The following is a 17,154-nucleotide window of genomic DNA, read 5'->3' as shown; positions in this document are numbered from 1 at the left end:
TTTTTTAACAGCTTTATCTTCCTGTCCTGCCACCTTCAGAGATTTACTTATATGACCCCCAGGGCTCTCTGTTCCTTCACCCCCTTTAAGATTGTACCATCAGTTTATATTGCCTCTCCTCATTCTTCCTCCAAAAATGCATCACTTCGCATTTATCTTCATCTGCCACATGTCTGCCCATTTTACCAGTCTGTCTATGTCCTCTTGCAGTCTGCTACTACCCTCTTCACTGTTTACTACTTTTCGTAGCTTAGTAGCATCTGCAAACTTGGAAATTGCACTCCTTATACCGAAGTCCAGGTCATTTATATAGATCAAAAACAGCAGTGGTCTCAATAACGACCCCTGTGGGACACCACTGCACACTTCTCTTCAGTCAGAAAAACAACTCTATTTAAAACAGTGTGTGATTCAACTAGTCGGGCAAAAATATTTCAACCCAGAGGCTCTGTGGAATAACATTTTTCAAATGAGTTGAGTTTTTAAAGATTTTTCCAAAATTCTGCCTAATCTTAAATTTCAAGAGTATTGGTGTATAACAGTTGAAACTATGAGATATTCCAGGGACTAAATGCAGCAGATTTTCATTTAAACACAAGTCATTTCAATGAAGCATTTGTGTAAAGTGTCAGGATCAGATTTCTCTCGGATAATTTAATTCCTTGAATTTTCAGTATGGATAGAAATCTTCACTGGTCAAAGGCCATTTGCTCCTTCACTCTTATTGGAATCCCGATAGACTGAAGGAAACCCTTAACGGTTACAGATTAGAAGGTTAGCCCTATGTAATAGAATAATCAAAACCTTGCACAGAATACATATACATTGGTATACAATTATGCCAAACCATACAACTGGAGGGAACTTCTTTCAAGAACTTCAGAAAACCAACTTTAAAGTTAAGACTGAATTCAACAAATTGTTAAATTCTGAACACCAAAAGAGCTACATAAGGTATAATTTCTCCCCATTAGCATCTAAATGCATTGTTGTGCACTGTTTTAATTCTGGAGGGATCTGTGCATATGCTCTGAAATTCTAAATCCTAAAGTTTCAACATATATTAGCTGAACTGCAATTACACCTTTTTTTNACAACCAGTGTGAATTCAAATTGCTCCAATTCTGAGCACAGAGACTGATAAAGTAAAATTGAGTAATCATTCACATTATGCTCACAAGAAAAAAACCTTGTGCGTTTCACCCCAGCATGGTATCAGTACTTTTGATTTGCTGTGTCTCCAGGAAATTAAAGCCCCAGTACATTTTCTTTGGTTAGCCAAATATCTGACACACGCGGAAACCCATCGCCAGGTTTAAGAGTATCGAAACCAGGCTAAGAGTTCAACATGGTTCTTCAATACCCGTGGGATTAGAGATCTGCTACAATTGGAATGTGCTAATCCATCATAATAATAATCATTGCATTTCATATAGCGCCTTATCAGGTCTTCGAGACATCTCAAAGCACTTTACAGAATATGCTGTAAAGTGAATTGACTGTATATTTTGTGGGCGGAACGCGGTATGCAATTGTGCGCAGCAGTGTCCCACAAACAGTTGTGGATTGAAGTGAGCAATTTATTATTATTTTATTTGGAAGGAATTATCATCCCCGGAAAATGATCTGCCAATCGACTAAAAACCATGTTCCTACTTACTGCTAGGTAAACAGACGTGTGGAGTAAGGAAACTTGCCCAACGTTTCGCCCTGCTGGGAATTGAACCCAGATCTCTTGCTTGTGGGGTGAGTGCTTTAACCATTGAACTACAGGACTCCACATCTGCTGCTTCTAAATTAGCCTGTAAGATTCTCTCATGTTACAGAAGTAGAGTACAGAAGTACAGAAGTGATAGAAGGATTTTATGTTGGTACTGAATGGCATCAGAAATGCATGCTAAGACAGATCAGGGTGGTTCAACTTTTTGGCTGCCCTGGGCTGGATTCCCTTTTTGAGAAACATCCACAGGACATACAAGCAATACTTTTGTGTTTCCCTTCCAGAAACATAGCAACAACAGCAACAAAATTACATTGGTATAGTGCCTTTCAAGTCGGGAGGACATCCCAAGGTGCTGGAATGAACATTTACACAACACCTTTTTCACATTGGAAGGAAATCTCAAAGCACTCGGATGGGAACCTGAGCTGGGGGTGGGAGCCGAAGGAGGTAGGATGGGGAGGAGAATAGATGACTGAAAGTGTGTTCAAAGAGTTAGATCTTGATGTGCTTTGAAAGAGGGGTGGGCGAGAGAGAGTTGAAGGGACTCTGGGATGGAACTCCAGAGAGTGGGGGCAAAATGGCAATGGTGGGGCAGATGGTGTGGGGGTACATGGGGCAAGCTAAGTTTACTGGGCAAAGGCAAAGGCCAGGTTGGGAGGTCACAGGGTGGGGGGAGGGGTAGGGTGGAGATGAAGGACGTGGAGGAGTTTCTCACTGCGGAAAGAGGGAGCTTTCTATGAGGAAACTGCACAGTACGACACTCAGTGTCTCTCCTCGGTTCCTCCCCTCCCCACCCGCAGCAGCCAAGGGAGGCTCCGACCATCTGTCCTGACATTGAACTACAAAGTGCTGCCCTAACTTCTTTCTCTCTCTTTGTTTCTCTCTTCCTCTTCTGCCTCATGCTCGCTCTCGCTTACTCACTCTCTCGCACACACTCTCTCTCAATTACTTTCTCACTTACCCTCGCTCACATCCAATGCCATCTCTCTTTTATTAATAAATCAACAGATCACTACCATTTTATCTACACTTCCAACAGCAAACAAAGCATCAATGTGCATCTCCTAGCATTAGGGATACGAGCAGTCTACAACCACATATGAATGTGAACTGATGGTGACCTATGGACTTTCATAGCACATGATAATCTGTCACATTGCTGAGAAATGCAATGTGCATCTGCAAAGTCATTTTAAAGTCACTTCAAATTGTAATTAAAATATCTGCAAAAAAACAGGCAGCGACTCTTTGGGTGCATTAGATATCCTACTAAAATGTAGCAAGATGTTGTCAAGAGTTTTCCAGGTTGAAAGCAATTAGGATGCCAAGGTACAAAGGGTAAATCAACTAGGAAGTATGCTGTAAATGACAGAAGCAGAACACACTCTCTCTCAATTACTTTCTCACTTCCCCTCGCTCACATCCTCTCTCCCACACACTCTCTTTCTCCTCTCTCCCACTGTCACACACTATCTCTCCCCCTCTCTTCCCCCTCTCTACCTTGCACAATTCTTGTCTTCACTGGTATGGAGGACAGCTTCTGTAATGAAATGTCAATACCCAATACTAATGATCTCATCAGTATTCCATGCACCTTCACTGCAAAGGCTTTTCTCACCCTTTCGAATAAAAGTCACCTTGAGAATTCCGCTAAAGCATTTCAAGCACAGGCTGGACATATGAAGGATCATAAGAGACATTTATTCTCTGTAATTACTGAAGAAAAAATGTCACTGATGAAGTTAAGATGCAAATTACATAATTTATTACTGAAATTGTTTGTAATGGGTTTGTTTTTTTTAAAAAAAAGATTAAAGCTTCCCCGTTGCCCAGTGCATTTTTCCAGTGAGTCACTGAGCCAGTCAGACATGGAAGGTCCCAGGTTTCACCTCCAGCTGGTGCTTTTAGCTGCTCTCAAGTTGAGTGGCAATAAGGGTGCGACCACAGGCCTCTGTGCCCCAGTTTAGGGAGAAGAAAAATCAGGCAGGGTTTCCGCTCTCAATCACTATCCACAAATCTCTTCTGATGATTCACTGTTCAGGTATATGTGTATGGATGTCATATAAGGGTAGATTCAGGGTCAATTATGATACTCCTCCATGTAAGCCTAATAATCACGCCACACTCACTGCCTACATGCGCACATAAATAATATTCACTTGGGCAAGAGGCTTGGACAAGATGCCTGCCAGTCCTAGATCCATACTCAGTTTGGAAGAAATAAATGAATCAAACATCTTTAGGAGAGGAAAGCAGATGGGAGAAAATTGGTGTGAAAAAAATGTTGACTGATCAGTAGTGTAATGTGAGAATGGAAATTGTGATGAGCTATCCTTTAGATTGAGAATTTAGGCAACCTTTCTAAGGTTTGCAATATCAGCAGATGGTGGTAATATAAGCAACTCCCTTTCCTTTTTTAATAGTGATATGGGTTTTTTAATGTCCACCTCAACAGATAAGCAGAATATTGGTTTAATATCTCATCTGAAGTACAGCCATCCTAGTAATGAACTGGAGTGTCATCCTGAACTGTGAACTCATGGTTATACACATAGTTTTACACACAGCAAATGATATAGCTACAGTTACACAAGGAGGTTAAAAACTCTGTTGAGGATGCATAAGTAGCATTAGAGTAAATGAATAAATAATATAATAATAATAAGAATATATTAGTGATTTTTTAACAGTGAATGTTGTTTGTTGGTAAATTGTTGTATTTCCATGAGGCGGGTGAAAGTAGGTAGAACAGCCATTTTTTCTAACCTTAACTGGTGATGGAAGCCTAGCAACTGTGACAGGGGGAGTGGCCTGTGTCGTCTAAAAGCTTGAACAGATCCTTCCGCAGAGCTTTTCCGCTGTGGTGGACATACTTAATTGAGGAAATGTAGCCCTGCACTGGCTATTTTCTTCTTCAACTGCATCATGCATCACTCTGTGTCCTCATGCAGGTGAAGGAGACCATGTTCCCTTTGCCATGACATACACATATAGAAGAATAAAATCATTGTAGTTCCCGCCCACCAACACCACCACTACCTCGCAATGAGGAAGACAATTTAAAGTGAAGAATGAGTGAAAACTTTTTATTGTGCGACCACATCTCAAGCTTGGCAGGATGCCTTTTGTAAAAGCTTACATGCAATCGACTTCTTCCAAATATTGGCCAGTCATTGGGGGCAGGGATTCTTCCTACTTGGTACCTGTTAACCCTACAAACCAAATGCTTAACAGGTAGGGTGGTTCTAGCTGGACAAGGAGCTTAAAGATTGCCAGTCAGTACTCTTGATGGCAAGCTAAGCGATTTTAACTGGTTAAACGCAAGCAGTGCCTCAGGACATATTCGATAACAATTTTTAAAAACGCGGTGGATGGGTATTTGAGGAGGACAGGTTTGCAGGGGTATGGGGAAAGGGTTGGGGAGTGGGATTGACATTAATTGCTCTATTCAAAGAGCCGGCACAGACTCGATGGGCCGAATGGCCTCTTTTTGTGCTGTATGATTCTATGATTCTATGGTACTATGATATTCTGGGGTCCCTAAACTAGGTGTGTCTTTCGGGAGAGAGTGCACAATCCTTTCCCACAGGGAAATTTCTATGCTTCTATGCATGTATATCTGGAACTCTCACTCTGGCTTAGAACTCTTAAGTATGGTTATGGGTTTCCCATGTTCCAGACACCCAACTGACCCAAAAACAACTTCCAAGCATTAATCATTCACTTTGCGTATTATGCCGTTAAAGTCATCAGTTACTCAATGTAATTAAAAAAGTACGCACATTCTCCTAGCATTTGCAAAACAGAAACAAATCACTTATACAATGAAAGTACTTATGCTTCACGCCAAATTCAGTACAGTATGCACTAAGATTCCCAAATATTTGTTGATTCATTAAATCATGGGCTATGTCTTAGCTACTAAAAATCCACTATTGCAAGCAAGGGAACTACTACATAAAGGACCCAAAGAATTCGAACCAAGGCTAACTTTCAACACACCACCTTGTTGCAATCTGGCTGTATAAACGTTTGTATCTACATTTCGTTCCAGGAACAGTGGCCTACTTCATCAAGCAGTAGATGTTGAAATCAGAGGAGACCCACTTCTATAACAGTGACAAATGTCATGGTCTACATGTTGGTGGGTAAGTTCAGGAACTGAGAATTATGATATGTTGGGGCTGATGCTGTTATGACATGCAAATAAACCTTTAAAGGAACATGGTCTCAAATATAATTCTGGCCCTTGTTAATGTGCTTGCGCCCATGTTTTTCCTCAAGAGGGTAATAAACAGAAATATGTGAGTAAACTCGCAGTCAACTGTTATCAACCGGTTAATTTTGTCTAACTAGTGTTTTTTGGGGGATGTCTTTTGCACCCCCCCATAAAAAGACCAGAATTTTGGATATATCTTTCCCCTCAAATGGTGTGGCACATCTCAGTTAACATTCTAAATATACTGTAAAGAATTTCAACCCAATGGTTTCCACATGGCGCATAATGGACTACACTAAAGCAAAGTTGAAGAGGTTTCATTAAGTTAAACAGGATTTTGCAAATAGTTTGTGATTTTGCTGTAATCTATAGCAACTGGACTATAGTAAGGACTAAGTGTGTAATGAACTTTTTATGTTGAACATGGCAGCTAATTCGCGCAGCAAAATCCTGTGAAATACTTGCAAATATTTGACAATATGATAAGGTCCTATATAAAATGAAAATATCAAAATTCAAATGCAAATGTTTTTTAAAATCACAAACTCTGTTTGTAAACTCCTGTTTAATTTGTTGAAACCTTTTCAACTTATTTTTTAGTGTAGTAAACTGAGATAGACTGCGTCATATCTTGATTCAATTTCTTCTTGTTAAATGAATAATCAATTTCGCAAACTTGCATGCATTTGATAAGCACGTTCATTTCAAAAGAATGAACAGGATAATGTATTGGAAGAGCACCATTTGATCCTCATGATTACTAGCTGACATCTCCTTTGGCTTCAGGTGTGGGTTGGCCAGCTTCCTGACTATTGTTTAGCAGTAGGAAACCAGTCGGTCAGCTGCAGCCATCCTTGCAAGAGTTTCTAGCACTAGAAATGCTTGTCACCAGATTGGTTCAGATAAAGTAGGCCCTTTGGTCCATCTGATCTCATCCTTCCAGAACACCCACCTTACCATCCTCCCACATCACCATCAAGCTGTTTATGAAGTTGTTTTATTAAGCTGTCAACAGATTGTGAGAACATTTCCAGTTGAACAGACACCTTCCTCAAGGTGGATTGCGTCATATCTTGATTAAATTTATTGTTGATAAATGAATAATTAATTTAGCAAATGTGTGCGCATTTAATAAGGATACATGTTTCAAAAGACAGCTTCCTGCACACATGCATATGTTCATTCCCACTAGAAGTCGAGAGTATAATTCTCCGTCCACTGCGTTCTAAGTTAATTTGCATACTCGCCAGCCACCTTTTAATGGGATACAAAGTAGTCCAGAGGTTCAATTATTTGAAATGATTGCATTTTTTTTTATTTTGCCTCATAAAAAAGTAGGATAAAGTCTGTGAGGATTTGGTTTGAGACACTAATAGACTGTTTAACTATAATAAGCTATTATAAACAAACAGATTGGTAGGAGAATCACTTGGTGGGAGAATCACTTGGCCCTCATGGACTGTGTGATCAGAAAAAAATATCATGAGACTTTTTGGGAAGCAGGTACTGTGACTGCTTTCGCTCAACCTTTTTGTGCTTGAATGTTGCTCTCCCATTCTCTGACTCTTTCCTTCTCTCATTATTAACTCCCAGAGTCATGGATGTGCCAGAACCTCTGCTATCAGACCCATGAATCTGCTGCGTTAAGAATCCTCAAATAGACTCAGTATTTTGAAAGCAAAGTTAGTTAAGTATTTGCACAAATTGAGTTAAGTTGCCACTGCTTACCTCAAGAAAAAATTGAGCAAATATTTAACTGTGTGCCAAACTCCACATTACAGTAAAATCCTGTGAAGCACTCAACCTCCTTACATGAAAAGCCCTATACCAAATGTCAAGATTATTATTATTGTTATTAATAATCCTGTTTTCTCTCTAAGCAGTGTTTAGTACTGAAGATTTCTGTCTTTATTTAAGCTGTTGTGGGGAACTACATCATGGAAAGAAACTCATGTTTTTGATCTTACACTTGGGATTTCATCAATCGAGTGGTTCAGTGAATTCATCAACACCATCTCCATTTTGTCGCACTTACGGCTTCTCCTCCAGACCCCGCACCATCATGTGTGGCATCCCTCATGGCTCTGTCCTTGGCCTCCCCTTTTCAATATCTATATGTACCCCCTTGGTGACATCATCCGCAGATATGGGTCAACTTCCACATGTATGCGAGTAACGCCCAACTCTACCTCTCTGCCTCCACCTTTGATTCGAAGACCCCTGCTGTCCTCACAGACTTCCTGTCGGACATCAAGTCCTGGATGAGAGTTAACGTCTTGCAATTGAATGTCAACAAGACCGAGACCCTCCTTATTGGCTCCTGTCAGCGCCTCCATACCTCGGGCACTGACAGCATCTTCCTCCATGAATGAACTCTGCATCTCACAGAGCCAATACGGAACCTCAGCGTCCTGATCAACCCTCAACTGTCCTTCATGCCTCACATCTGTACCATGACCTGCTCCACCTTTCCCCATCTCCGCACCATCACTCGGTTCCACCACTGACTCACACGGCAAGCCGCCGAGACCCTCATACACGCATTCATAACATCCAGGCTCAATTACGCAAACTCCCTGCTTGTCGGCCTCCCCAACTCCTCCCTCCATAGGCTGCAGATCATCCAGAACTCTGCAGTCCATGTTCTCTCCCAGCACCAGGCTCCGCGACCCTATCGTCCCCATCCTCGCCCAATTCCACTGGCTTCTCATCACACAAAGGATACAGTTGAAGATCCTGGTCCTCACTTTCAAAGCCCTCCATGGCCTTCGTCCCCTCTACCTCTGTGACCTCCTAACGCCATACAAACCTGCTCACTCCCTCCGCCTCACCCCCTCCCTTGCCTCCTTCAAGACCCATCTCAAGACCCTCCTCTTCGACCGTGCCTTCGGGCACCCTCCTTACTCTCCTGTCCCCACCCTCCCCGATCCCAACCCCCAGCTTGGGTCCGAAACACTGATTGGCCAGCACCTTTGGATGTCTTCCCAAAGTGAAAGGTGCTATACAAATGTAATTTTGTTGTTGTTGTTGTTGTCATTGTCATTTTACAATAATCCTTGCATTTCACATCAGTAGGACTTTTCAAAGCCCTTCGTGGGATTTACTGTAAAGTGTAGTGACTACATATTTTGTAAGCTAACTTGGCAGCCAATTTGTACATAGCAATCTTCCTCAAATAGCGGGTGACTAACCAATTTTATTTAGAGGGTTGTTGGCCACGAAACTGGGTAAAACTCTCTTCTCTTTTTGAGTAATTCAATCAAATGCAAGGATTATTATTATTATCCTCCATTGGGGGTGGGGGTGTGAGGGGGTGGGGGGAGCTAAGTAGAGTCTCCTTGGAGCTGAACTGGCTCCAAGGTGACGTGCCTGGCTACGTAATGTTGGAATCGAGCCAGCCCTCTGTGGCCGTCTTGATAGTCCGGTTGGGTCTGCAGTATTCCAAGACACTGCTGATGACAGCACAGGATCTGAAAGGACAGACCAGTCACTAGGGTCAGGGAGTAATCTTCTTTAGGGGCTCCTGTTAACCCTGCAAGCCAAAGGCCTAATGGGTTGGATGGTCCTGGATAGACAAGCAGCAGGAAAGCTTGCCAGACAGCAATATCAATGGCAAGTTATGTACTTTTAGCTGGTTAAGACTCCAGCAGTACCCCAACACACACTCTGGGTTCCCCAAGCCTTGGCTCTTGCCAGCCTGTGCCTAATACCTTCTGGATTTAGGTAAACAGGATGCATCCTTCCAGAGAGAGTGTGCAATCCATTCCAAGAATCTATCTCTGGGATTTCCATGTATAGGTGGGATGCATGGAAATTTCAGCTTGGTTTGGATACTCTTAACTATGGTGATGGGTTTCAGCATGTGTCAGATACCCGACTGACCAAAAAAAGTTGAATAGACAATGCAGGACTCCTGTTTAATGTTTCACCAGAAAGATGGCATCTTCAGCAATGCAGCACACACCCAGCACCACAGTGAAACGTCAGCCTTGACTATATGAATTCCAAATCCCGACATGGGTCTTGAATTCACAATCTTCTGACTCAGAGGTGAGAGTGCTACCAACTGAACCCATTATGGCACACTATTACACACCAGTTGGTGATAAACCATTGCCATCTTCATGATCTCCATCGATATTAAAATAAACTTTACCCAGTAAAGTTCTGGGTAAAAGCATTAGAAACTAGGGACGTAACATTGCAGGCTGTCACCTCTTTTGCTGATAAGTTCCAGGGAGTTTTAACTCAACTTTTAATGTTCTGCCTCACAGTAAACAGTCACCGGATCAAAAGGAGAAAACAACACAAGCATGATGGGGGCAGAACCAGAGAGGAGACAAGGAGAACTATGGGGTAAAAGCAGGTGAGTGGGACTAACTAGCTCTTTCAAAGAGCCGGCACAGGCATGATGAACCGAATGGCTTCGTTCTGTGGTGTAAGATTCTATGATTCTATGAATAGCAAATACAAATTCTTCAACTTGCCCAGTACGTGCTTTTTAATTAAGCATCCTTCTGATTACTCAAATAGATTCTTAAAAGTAGTTCCTCTTGTACTTCACAGCAGGAGGTATGCAATAGTTCATGAAACCTATCCACGGATTAGCACATTTTACTGATTAAAATTCTCAGTTATCTTGGAATGGAACCTATAAAATAGACCACTGTGTTTATTTTTTGTCTCTCTTCACCAATAGATTGATGCACACTACAGTGGTATCATTACTGTGGAATCTCACACAAAGAGAAGAAGAACTTTTCCCACCAAGATGCTGCTTTGCTTTAGTTTAAATGAAGTTTTTGCTTTTCTTTAAAAGCAAACGTTGCCCTGAAATCCTAGGCAAATGCTGTGCTCTTATATTCTTTAGTACTTCACTAATTATTTCTGTCAAACAAACTAAAAAGGAATAGATGGCTGATTGCAGTTTAAAATAGGAATGTAATAAATAATAATATGCTTTTCTCCTGAATTCTATCATATCTCCAGGTAATACAATGTGGTCAATGTCTCTTCCTGTACTGATGTCTTTCCATCAGCCTGGTTAATCTGTTTTCATTCTTTCAAATTGAACCAGCTTGGCAACCGACATTTCGTGAAGATCTTTCTGTCTCTCCAACATTGACCATAGCAGATTTCATACTAGTGACAGTGTAAATCGAGATGACAAGCGCTCCGAGACGCCATGCGGCCTGAAAGGCACTGTACAAATGCAAGTTGCTGTTGCAAATAAAGAAAAATCCCCAGAGCTCTACCTTCCCATTCAAGTTACATTAGGAAGACAATACAACTCAATATTATTAAATAACGGTTCAGAATTATGTGAACCATTGCACTGTAAAATGGAGTCTACTGCATTGATTTGACACCTTGTGTATTCTTCGCAATGATTTGTTACATCTAATGCACCAAACATCATATTAATTTGTCACAGTCTCCTCGTAAGTTGAAAGCAGTTTTTACCTTTGCTGATGTTTCAAACCAGCCCACAAATCCATGCTCCTTGCAGAACTGATCCAATTTGCCGGAGTTGGTGGCTGTGGACTCAATCCCTTGGTCACACTTGTTTGCCAGGAGGACGACAGAGACAGGTTTCCCATTGGGTAGAGTCAGTTTAGAGTCTAAATCATCTTTCCACTTTGACACTGCGTCAAATGTGGTGGATCGAGTAACATCAAAAACAATAAATGCTCCAATGGCCTCTCTGTAATAGACTCTTGTCATATTCCCAAATCGTTCTTGACCTTAAATAAAAAAAACACAAAAAAAGCACCCATAATTAACTTGAATTAGAGCCAAGCCGGTTAGATCAGAGAACATTTTTTCACATAAAGGGTTAAAATATAAGAGATATTGCCACAAAATATTGCCACACTGATTGTAATGTTTAAAAGGGACACAGATATTTGGGGAGTAAAGGTAATAAAGTAAACAGAGCAGAGGCAGAGAAATGAGTTTCAGATGTTAAACTGTTCAGATGAGTTAGATGTTAAACTGAATTCTGCCTGTTCAGGTGGAGCCTAAAGATCCCATGGCAGTACAATAAAACTCACATAAGTCGTATCAGTCAGGACCATAACATTTAATTTGACTTATGTGCAGTCCAAGTTACAGGCAAACTGCATAAATCGTATAAAATCCAATGTAATTAATAATCTACACTGCGCATGTGTAATTCAATGCAGCCAGTAACTGCATATGCGCTGACGGATCAAAACTACAATTCAATACATCTTGACCGATTGTCACATGAGCATTTACTGGCAAGTATTAGAATGGTATTGAATCACGGGAAATTAAGTTCTTCTGCGCATGGGGTGATGGATCAAGACTATGTTTCCTGTAATTCAATGCAGCCGGCTGGTAAGTGCACATGAATCAATGGGTCAGGATGTCATTTCTTGCGATTCACTGCAGCCGGTAAGTGTGGGAGCATTGGAGGGTAGAGGAGTAGCTTTATGAATTAGGGGGTGATTAATACGAGTCGTGCAAAGAGATCCAAGTGATTTTGATAGGAAGCTGAGTGGGACTCGGGTGCATGTACGATTTAGGTGATTATACAATTTATAAAGATTATGCAAGTTTTCTTGTATTCAAAAACAGAAAGGAGTTTCTCCGAATGTCCTGACCAACAATCCCCAACAATCCCCCATTTGCCCACAAACACACAGTCACTCCATTTTACAGTATACCCCGTGCAGCGCTTGGGGTCGTGCTCCTGACATGAAAGGCATTATACCAAAGGTATATATTATTATTTTTGTTATTATAACAATGACAATTGGTCATTTACTTAATGAATGTTTCTGCAACATATCTGTATGATAATTCGCTGCCAAGTTCACCCACAAAATACCTATCACTACACTTTACAATATATCCTGTGAAACGCTATGAGATGTGCACCGGATGTGAAAAGCTGCTGTATCAAATGCAAATTATTATTAAAGATCTGGCCATTTTTTAGTAAAATCAGAAAATGAGGAAATAGGCTGTGCAGGCTGGATGGCCTGCTCCTATTCCTCGGGGTGAAATTAGTGGTATTTCATAACCCATTTGATAATATAGGTCAGGTTATGTGAAATGCCTCTAATTTCATCCTTATATTAAGATGCTTCAGAATTGTGGAAAATTATTAAAAATCCAATATTAATTTGGAAGCCAGTTTGTTTTAAGAAATGCGAAAAACTTCAGAAAACTTCAGAATTAACACAGAATTTAGGAACCTTCCCCAATTCTGCACCATCTCAAATTGTAAGACAACGTATTTATGGAGTCTAAGACAAGGTGAAACTTTGGGCTTACTGTTCTTCAATCCTCATCTGGAAGCTCTTGATATAAATTGTTTTCAGTTCCAAATGACTGTGGAATAAATTTGCATTATTTTTCATTTTTATGCATTCATAGAATGTATCGACATTATTCAGAGTTTTATTGCTATTTGCACACGCTTCCATTTTTCAACCCTTTCATGGGCACAAGGTGCAGCCTTGTGTGGCTGTAACTACACATGTGACAGAACGAAAGAGATGGAATGTAAGGCATGCAATCTCAGGCTCAGAGAAACCTCTGAAGATTTCTAACATAACTGATGTACTGCTACTGTACCATGGTGACCCAATTAAAAAGAATCAGCTGTACAACGCTTCTCTCCAACCCCTCTCCTCCATCACTCCCATATATTACAGAATGAGACAATTCCGAGGCTACCCTTATCGACTCCTGTTAGCGCCTTCTCACCTGAGCCAACAAATGTATCAACTTCCCCGGGTTGCTCGCTCAAGCCTGTGGAGCATGTATTACTCCTTTATTCCTTTCACCCAATCTCTGACCAAAGCCGCTTTTCTCCATCTCTGTAACATCACCCACCTCTGCCACTATCTCACTCCTACAAACCCGAACCTCCTCATTCACACCTTTGTCACCTCCAAACATGGCTTCTCCAGTGCTCTGCTCACTGGCCTCCCCAACTCCACTCTCCACCAGCTCCTAATTATCTAGAACTCTGCAGAATGCATTCTCTCCTTGAGCCTATCAACCTTTCTTTACTTGGCTACATTAGCACCCATTCGATCAATTTTTAAGATTCTTTAAGAACATTACCTTCAAATGCCCCCATAACTTTGCCCCATCCTACCCCTGCAGTCTCCTGGGCATGCAGAATATGGTGTGAGTGAAGTTTGTGTGAGTAGAGTGACTGATACAGGCAAGGTTTCCTTTATTATACATTCTATAACCTGTATTTTAATGTGAATATAACACAATAGTTTTCAATCAAAAATTATGGGGACAAAATTGCTGTATTGCTGAACAAATGCTGTAGCGACTGCAAATGTGCTCAGGTCTGAAACAGACTATCCAATCGTGAAGATGGAAGCCAGGGGGTGGGGGAAGAATGGTCTGTCATCAAAGACAAGTTTGAAAGGAAATGATTTTAAGTGCAATTGATCATTCATTATTCAACAGTACATCAATTTTGCCCGCATCATTTTTGATTGAAAACATGCAATTATTTTCGCATTCAGCTACACGTTATAGAATTTACAACAAAGCAGTCCTTGGCTGTATCAGTAAATTATGTGATATGCTGGGACACCCTGCCGACATGAAAGGTGCAATATGAAACGCAAGGCTTATAAACAGTATTGTGATCATTATCATTAGTGGTAATAATTAAGAAACTGTTTGAGTTGGGGAATAATGTAGTTTGACCCTTAGAGCTTTGTGTGTTTATTGTAATGTAAAATATCTTAATCGACCCAGTGTCTTGGTAGTGTAACACTATGATATACACGCCTGTACTTGGTAGTCTTTGGCATTGTCTGAGACACTGCTACACCGGGTGTGACAAATGCTGGGTGAATCCCCAAAACTGCCTCTTACAGTTACTGAGCAGCAGGTTCAAAATTCTGGAATGAGCAGGGTGGCTCGAGCTGCTTAGATGGCAGGTCTCCTAGCAATGGACCTGTGGTTACTGGAAATTTGCCGGGTATATCCAGCTTCTTATGCATGCTTCTAAAATAATAATCCTCATCTTTGGGAATGTCTTTCACATCAGGGGGATGTTTAAAGTATTTTACAGGATACACTGTATATTGGGTGACTGATTTTTTGGTAGGCAAATACAATAGCCAATTGTGCACAGCAATGTCCCACAAACTGCCATGGAGTGAATGATTAATTTTATTTTTTATTTTATTTATTTATTTTGTTGCCTTGGACACTGGGAAAAACTCCCTTCTTTTTTCCACATAGTGCCAAGGGACCTTCAAATCCACCTGAACAGGAAGAAGGGAACGCACTTTAACATCTCATTTGAAGGATGAGCACTGCATTAGTTCCAATATGGGGCTTGGACCCTCAATCTTCTGACTCTGACTGAGCTGGGCTGACACAGCAGTGATAATTGTCACATCCCACATCTCATTTTGCACCTTTATGATTCAACATTCGTGAGCTGTTTTTCTAGCACCGTCACAGAATCTTCTGTCATTTATGAAATACAACGCAAAGGAAAAAAAAAGTTGCAACATTCGACCAGATGTCTATAGTGACAACTTACCACTTTATAGAGGCAAAGCTTACAGCCATGTACAAAATCCTTCTCTGCTGGTTTATCAGAGATAATTCCAGCAGCATTTCTCTGCCAGAGAGCCCAATTGAACACCAGACATTTCAAACACTGAATTTATTTCAAATTTCTCTAAGAAAACTCTTAAAGTACTCAATTGGATTTTTATTAAATATTATAATCAATAAAAAATGCCATTTTGCTAGCATTTCCTAGTGCGATTACTATTGATCTACTGATAAACGATGTTGCTGCTATAGCATTTATCAAGCTGATACAGCTTCATTTATATTCCAATATATTCCACCCAAGCTGAATTAAATACAGCAGGATTACATGATACACAATAGGGAATGTGGTACAACTTCTCTTTCTGGCTACCATTATTTTCAGAAACAAAAGCTATTTTGGAACAGTAGTGTTTTTCAAAATTAAAAGCAATTGCACCAATGAGGATAAGAGAATAATAATGATTTGGGACATTCTGTCTTCATGAGGTTAGGCTTCATTCAGAGTGATCTCCAGGTGTGTGTGTGTGTGTGAGAGAGATGGAAATGCAGCATGCCCCATGCTCTTTCACATGCTTGTGAGCAGTACAATAAAGGAAAAGTATCATTGGAAACGAAAACGCATCAGAAATACAACAATAACTTAAATTTATATAGCGCCTTTCACACCGGACGGCATCTCGGAACGCTTGAATCCTATCATAGAGTATCTGAACACAGAAACAGATCATTTGCACCAACAAGTCTATACTCATGTTTTTCATGAGCCTCTGAATCTAATCCCACTTTCCTGCATGATCCTCATCACCCTTTAGTCCCCTTTTTCAATCATCTGTCTGCTTCCCTTTTAAAATAAAATAGTCCAGTTTCTGAGCCGGGTGGGTCACAGTATTCCGGGGAGCTGCTTATAACAGCACAGCCAACTGCACTCATTGGCAGGATTGGGAAGGACAGACCAGTCACTTGGGTCAGGGACGCTTAACGCTCAGCTCCCGAAGCACTAACAGATAGGGCAAGCTGGACAAGCAGCAGGAAAACTTGGCAGGCAGTGCTCTCAATGCAAGCTATGCAGTTTAGCTGGTTAAACTCCAGTCTGACACCAAGCCAGGGGGAGAGGGAGAAAAGAGGTGACTGTAAGCACAATCAAAAAGGAAGGTCTTTAGACAGGATTTGGGGTGGGAGGGAGTAAGGTGAGGGATTAAGGGACAGAGTTTCAGAGTTTTGGGGCATAGTGGCTGAAAGCACTGCCACCGAAAATGCAGTGAAGGGGACAAGCAGGAGGTCGGAGGCAGCGAGTGGTGGAGTGGAGGGGTAAGCAGATCGGATAGGTGGGGGCAAGGGCATGAAAGGATTTCAAAATGATTGAGAGGATCTTGAAATTGATCCGTTCGGTATTTGAAGGCCAGTGGATCCTGGCAAGGATTGGTATGTTGGGGGTACAGAGTTTTGTGCAGGTGAGTATCCGGGTGGCGGAGTTTTGAATTAGTTGAATTTTGTGTATGGTGGAGCTGGGAAGACCAGCGAGGGGGGAATTGGAATAGTCCAGCTGGGAAGTGACAAAGCCGTGGATGAGGGTTTCGGCTGCATTTGTTCTGCGGGAAATATGACAGAGGTGGAAAAAAGTAGTTCTGGT

The 17,154-nt window shown here is 41.2% G+C and overlaps 1 protein-coding gene across 1 annotated transcript in view; it reads right to left on the bottom strand.

Annotated features, from left to right (window-relative positions):
- Positions 1-17,154, bottom strand: part of rab38a (RAB38a, member RAS oncogene family) — a 35,524-nt gene that overhangs the window by 3,839 nt on the left and 14,531 nt on the right. Inside the window, exon 2 of the mRNA XM_007902321.2 lies at positions 11,406-11,686. Coding sequence (XP_007900512.1) covers positions 11,406-11,686 — 281 coding nt within the window. The remainder of the gene's footprint in view (positions 1-11,405; positions 11,687-17,154) is intronic.

The sequence above is a fragment of the Callorhinchus milii genome, unplaced genomic scaffold (assembly GCF_018977255.1).
Source record: "Callorhinchus milii isolate IMCB2004 unplaced genomic scaffold, IMCB_Cmil_1.0 Scaffold4, whole genome shotgun sequence".
NCBI lineage: Eukaryota > Metazoa > Chordata > Chondrichthyes > Chimaeriformes > Callorhinchidae > Callorhinchus > Callorhinchus milii.
Note: the sequence above shows the minus strand (reverse complement) of the source record. Positions and strands in the feature narration are given on the sequence as shown.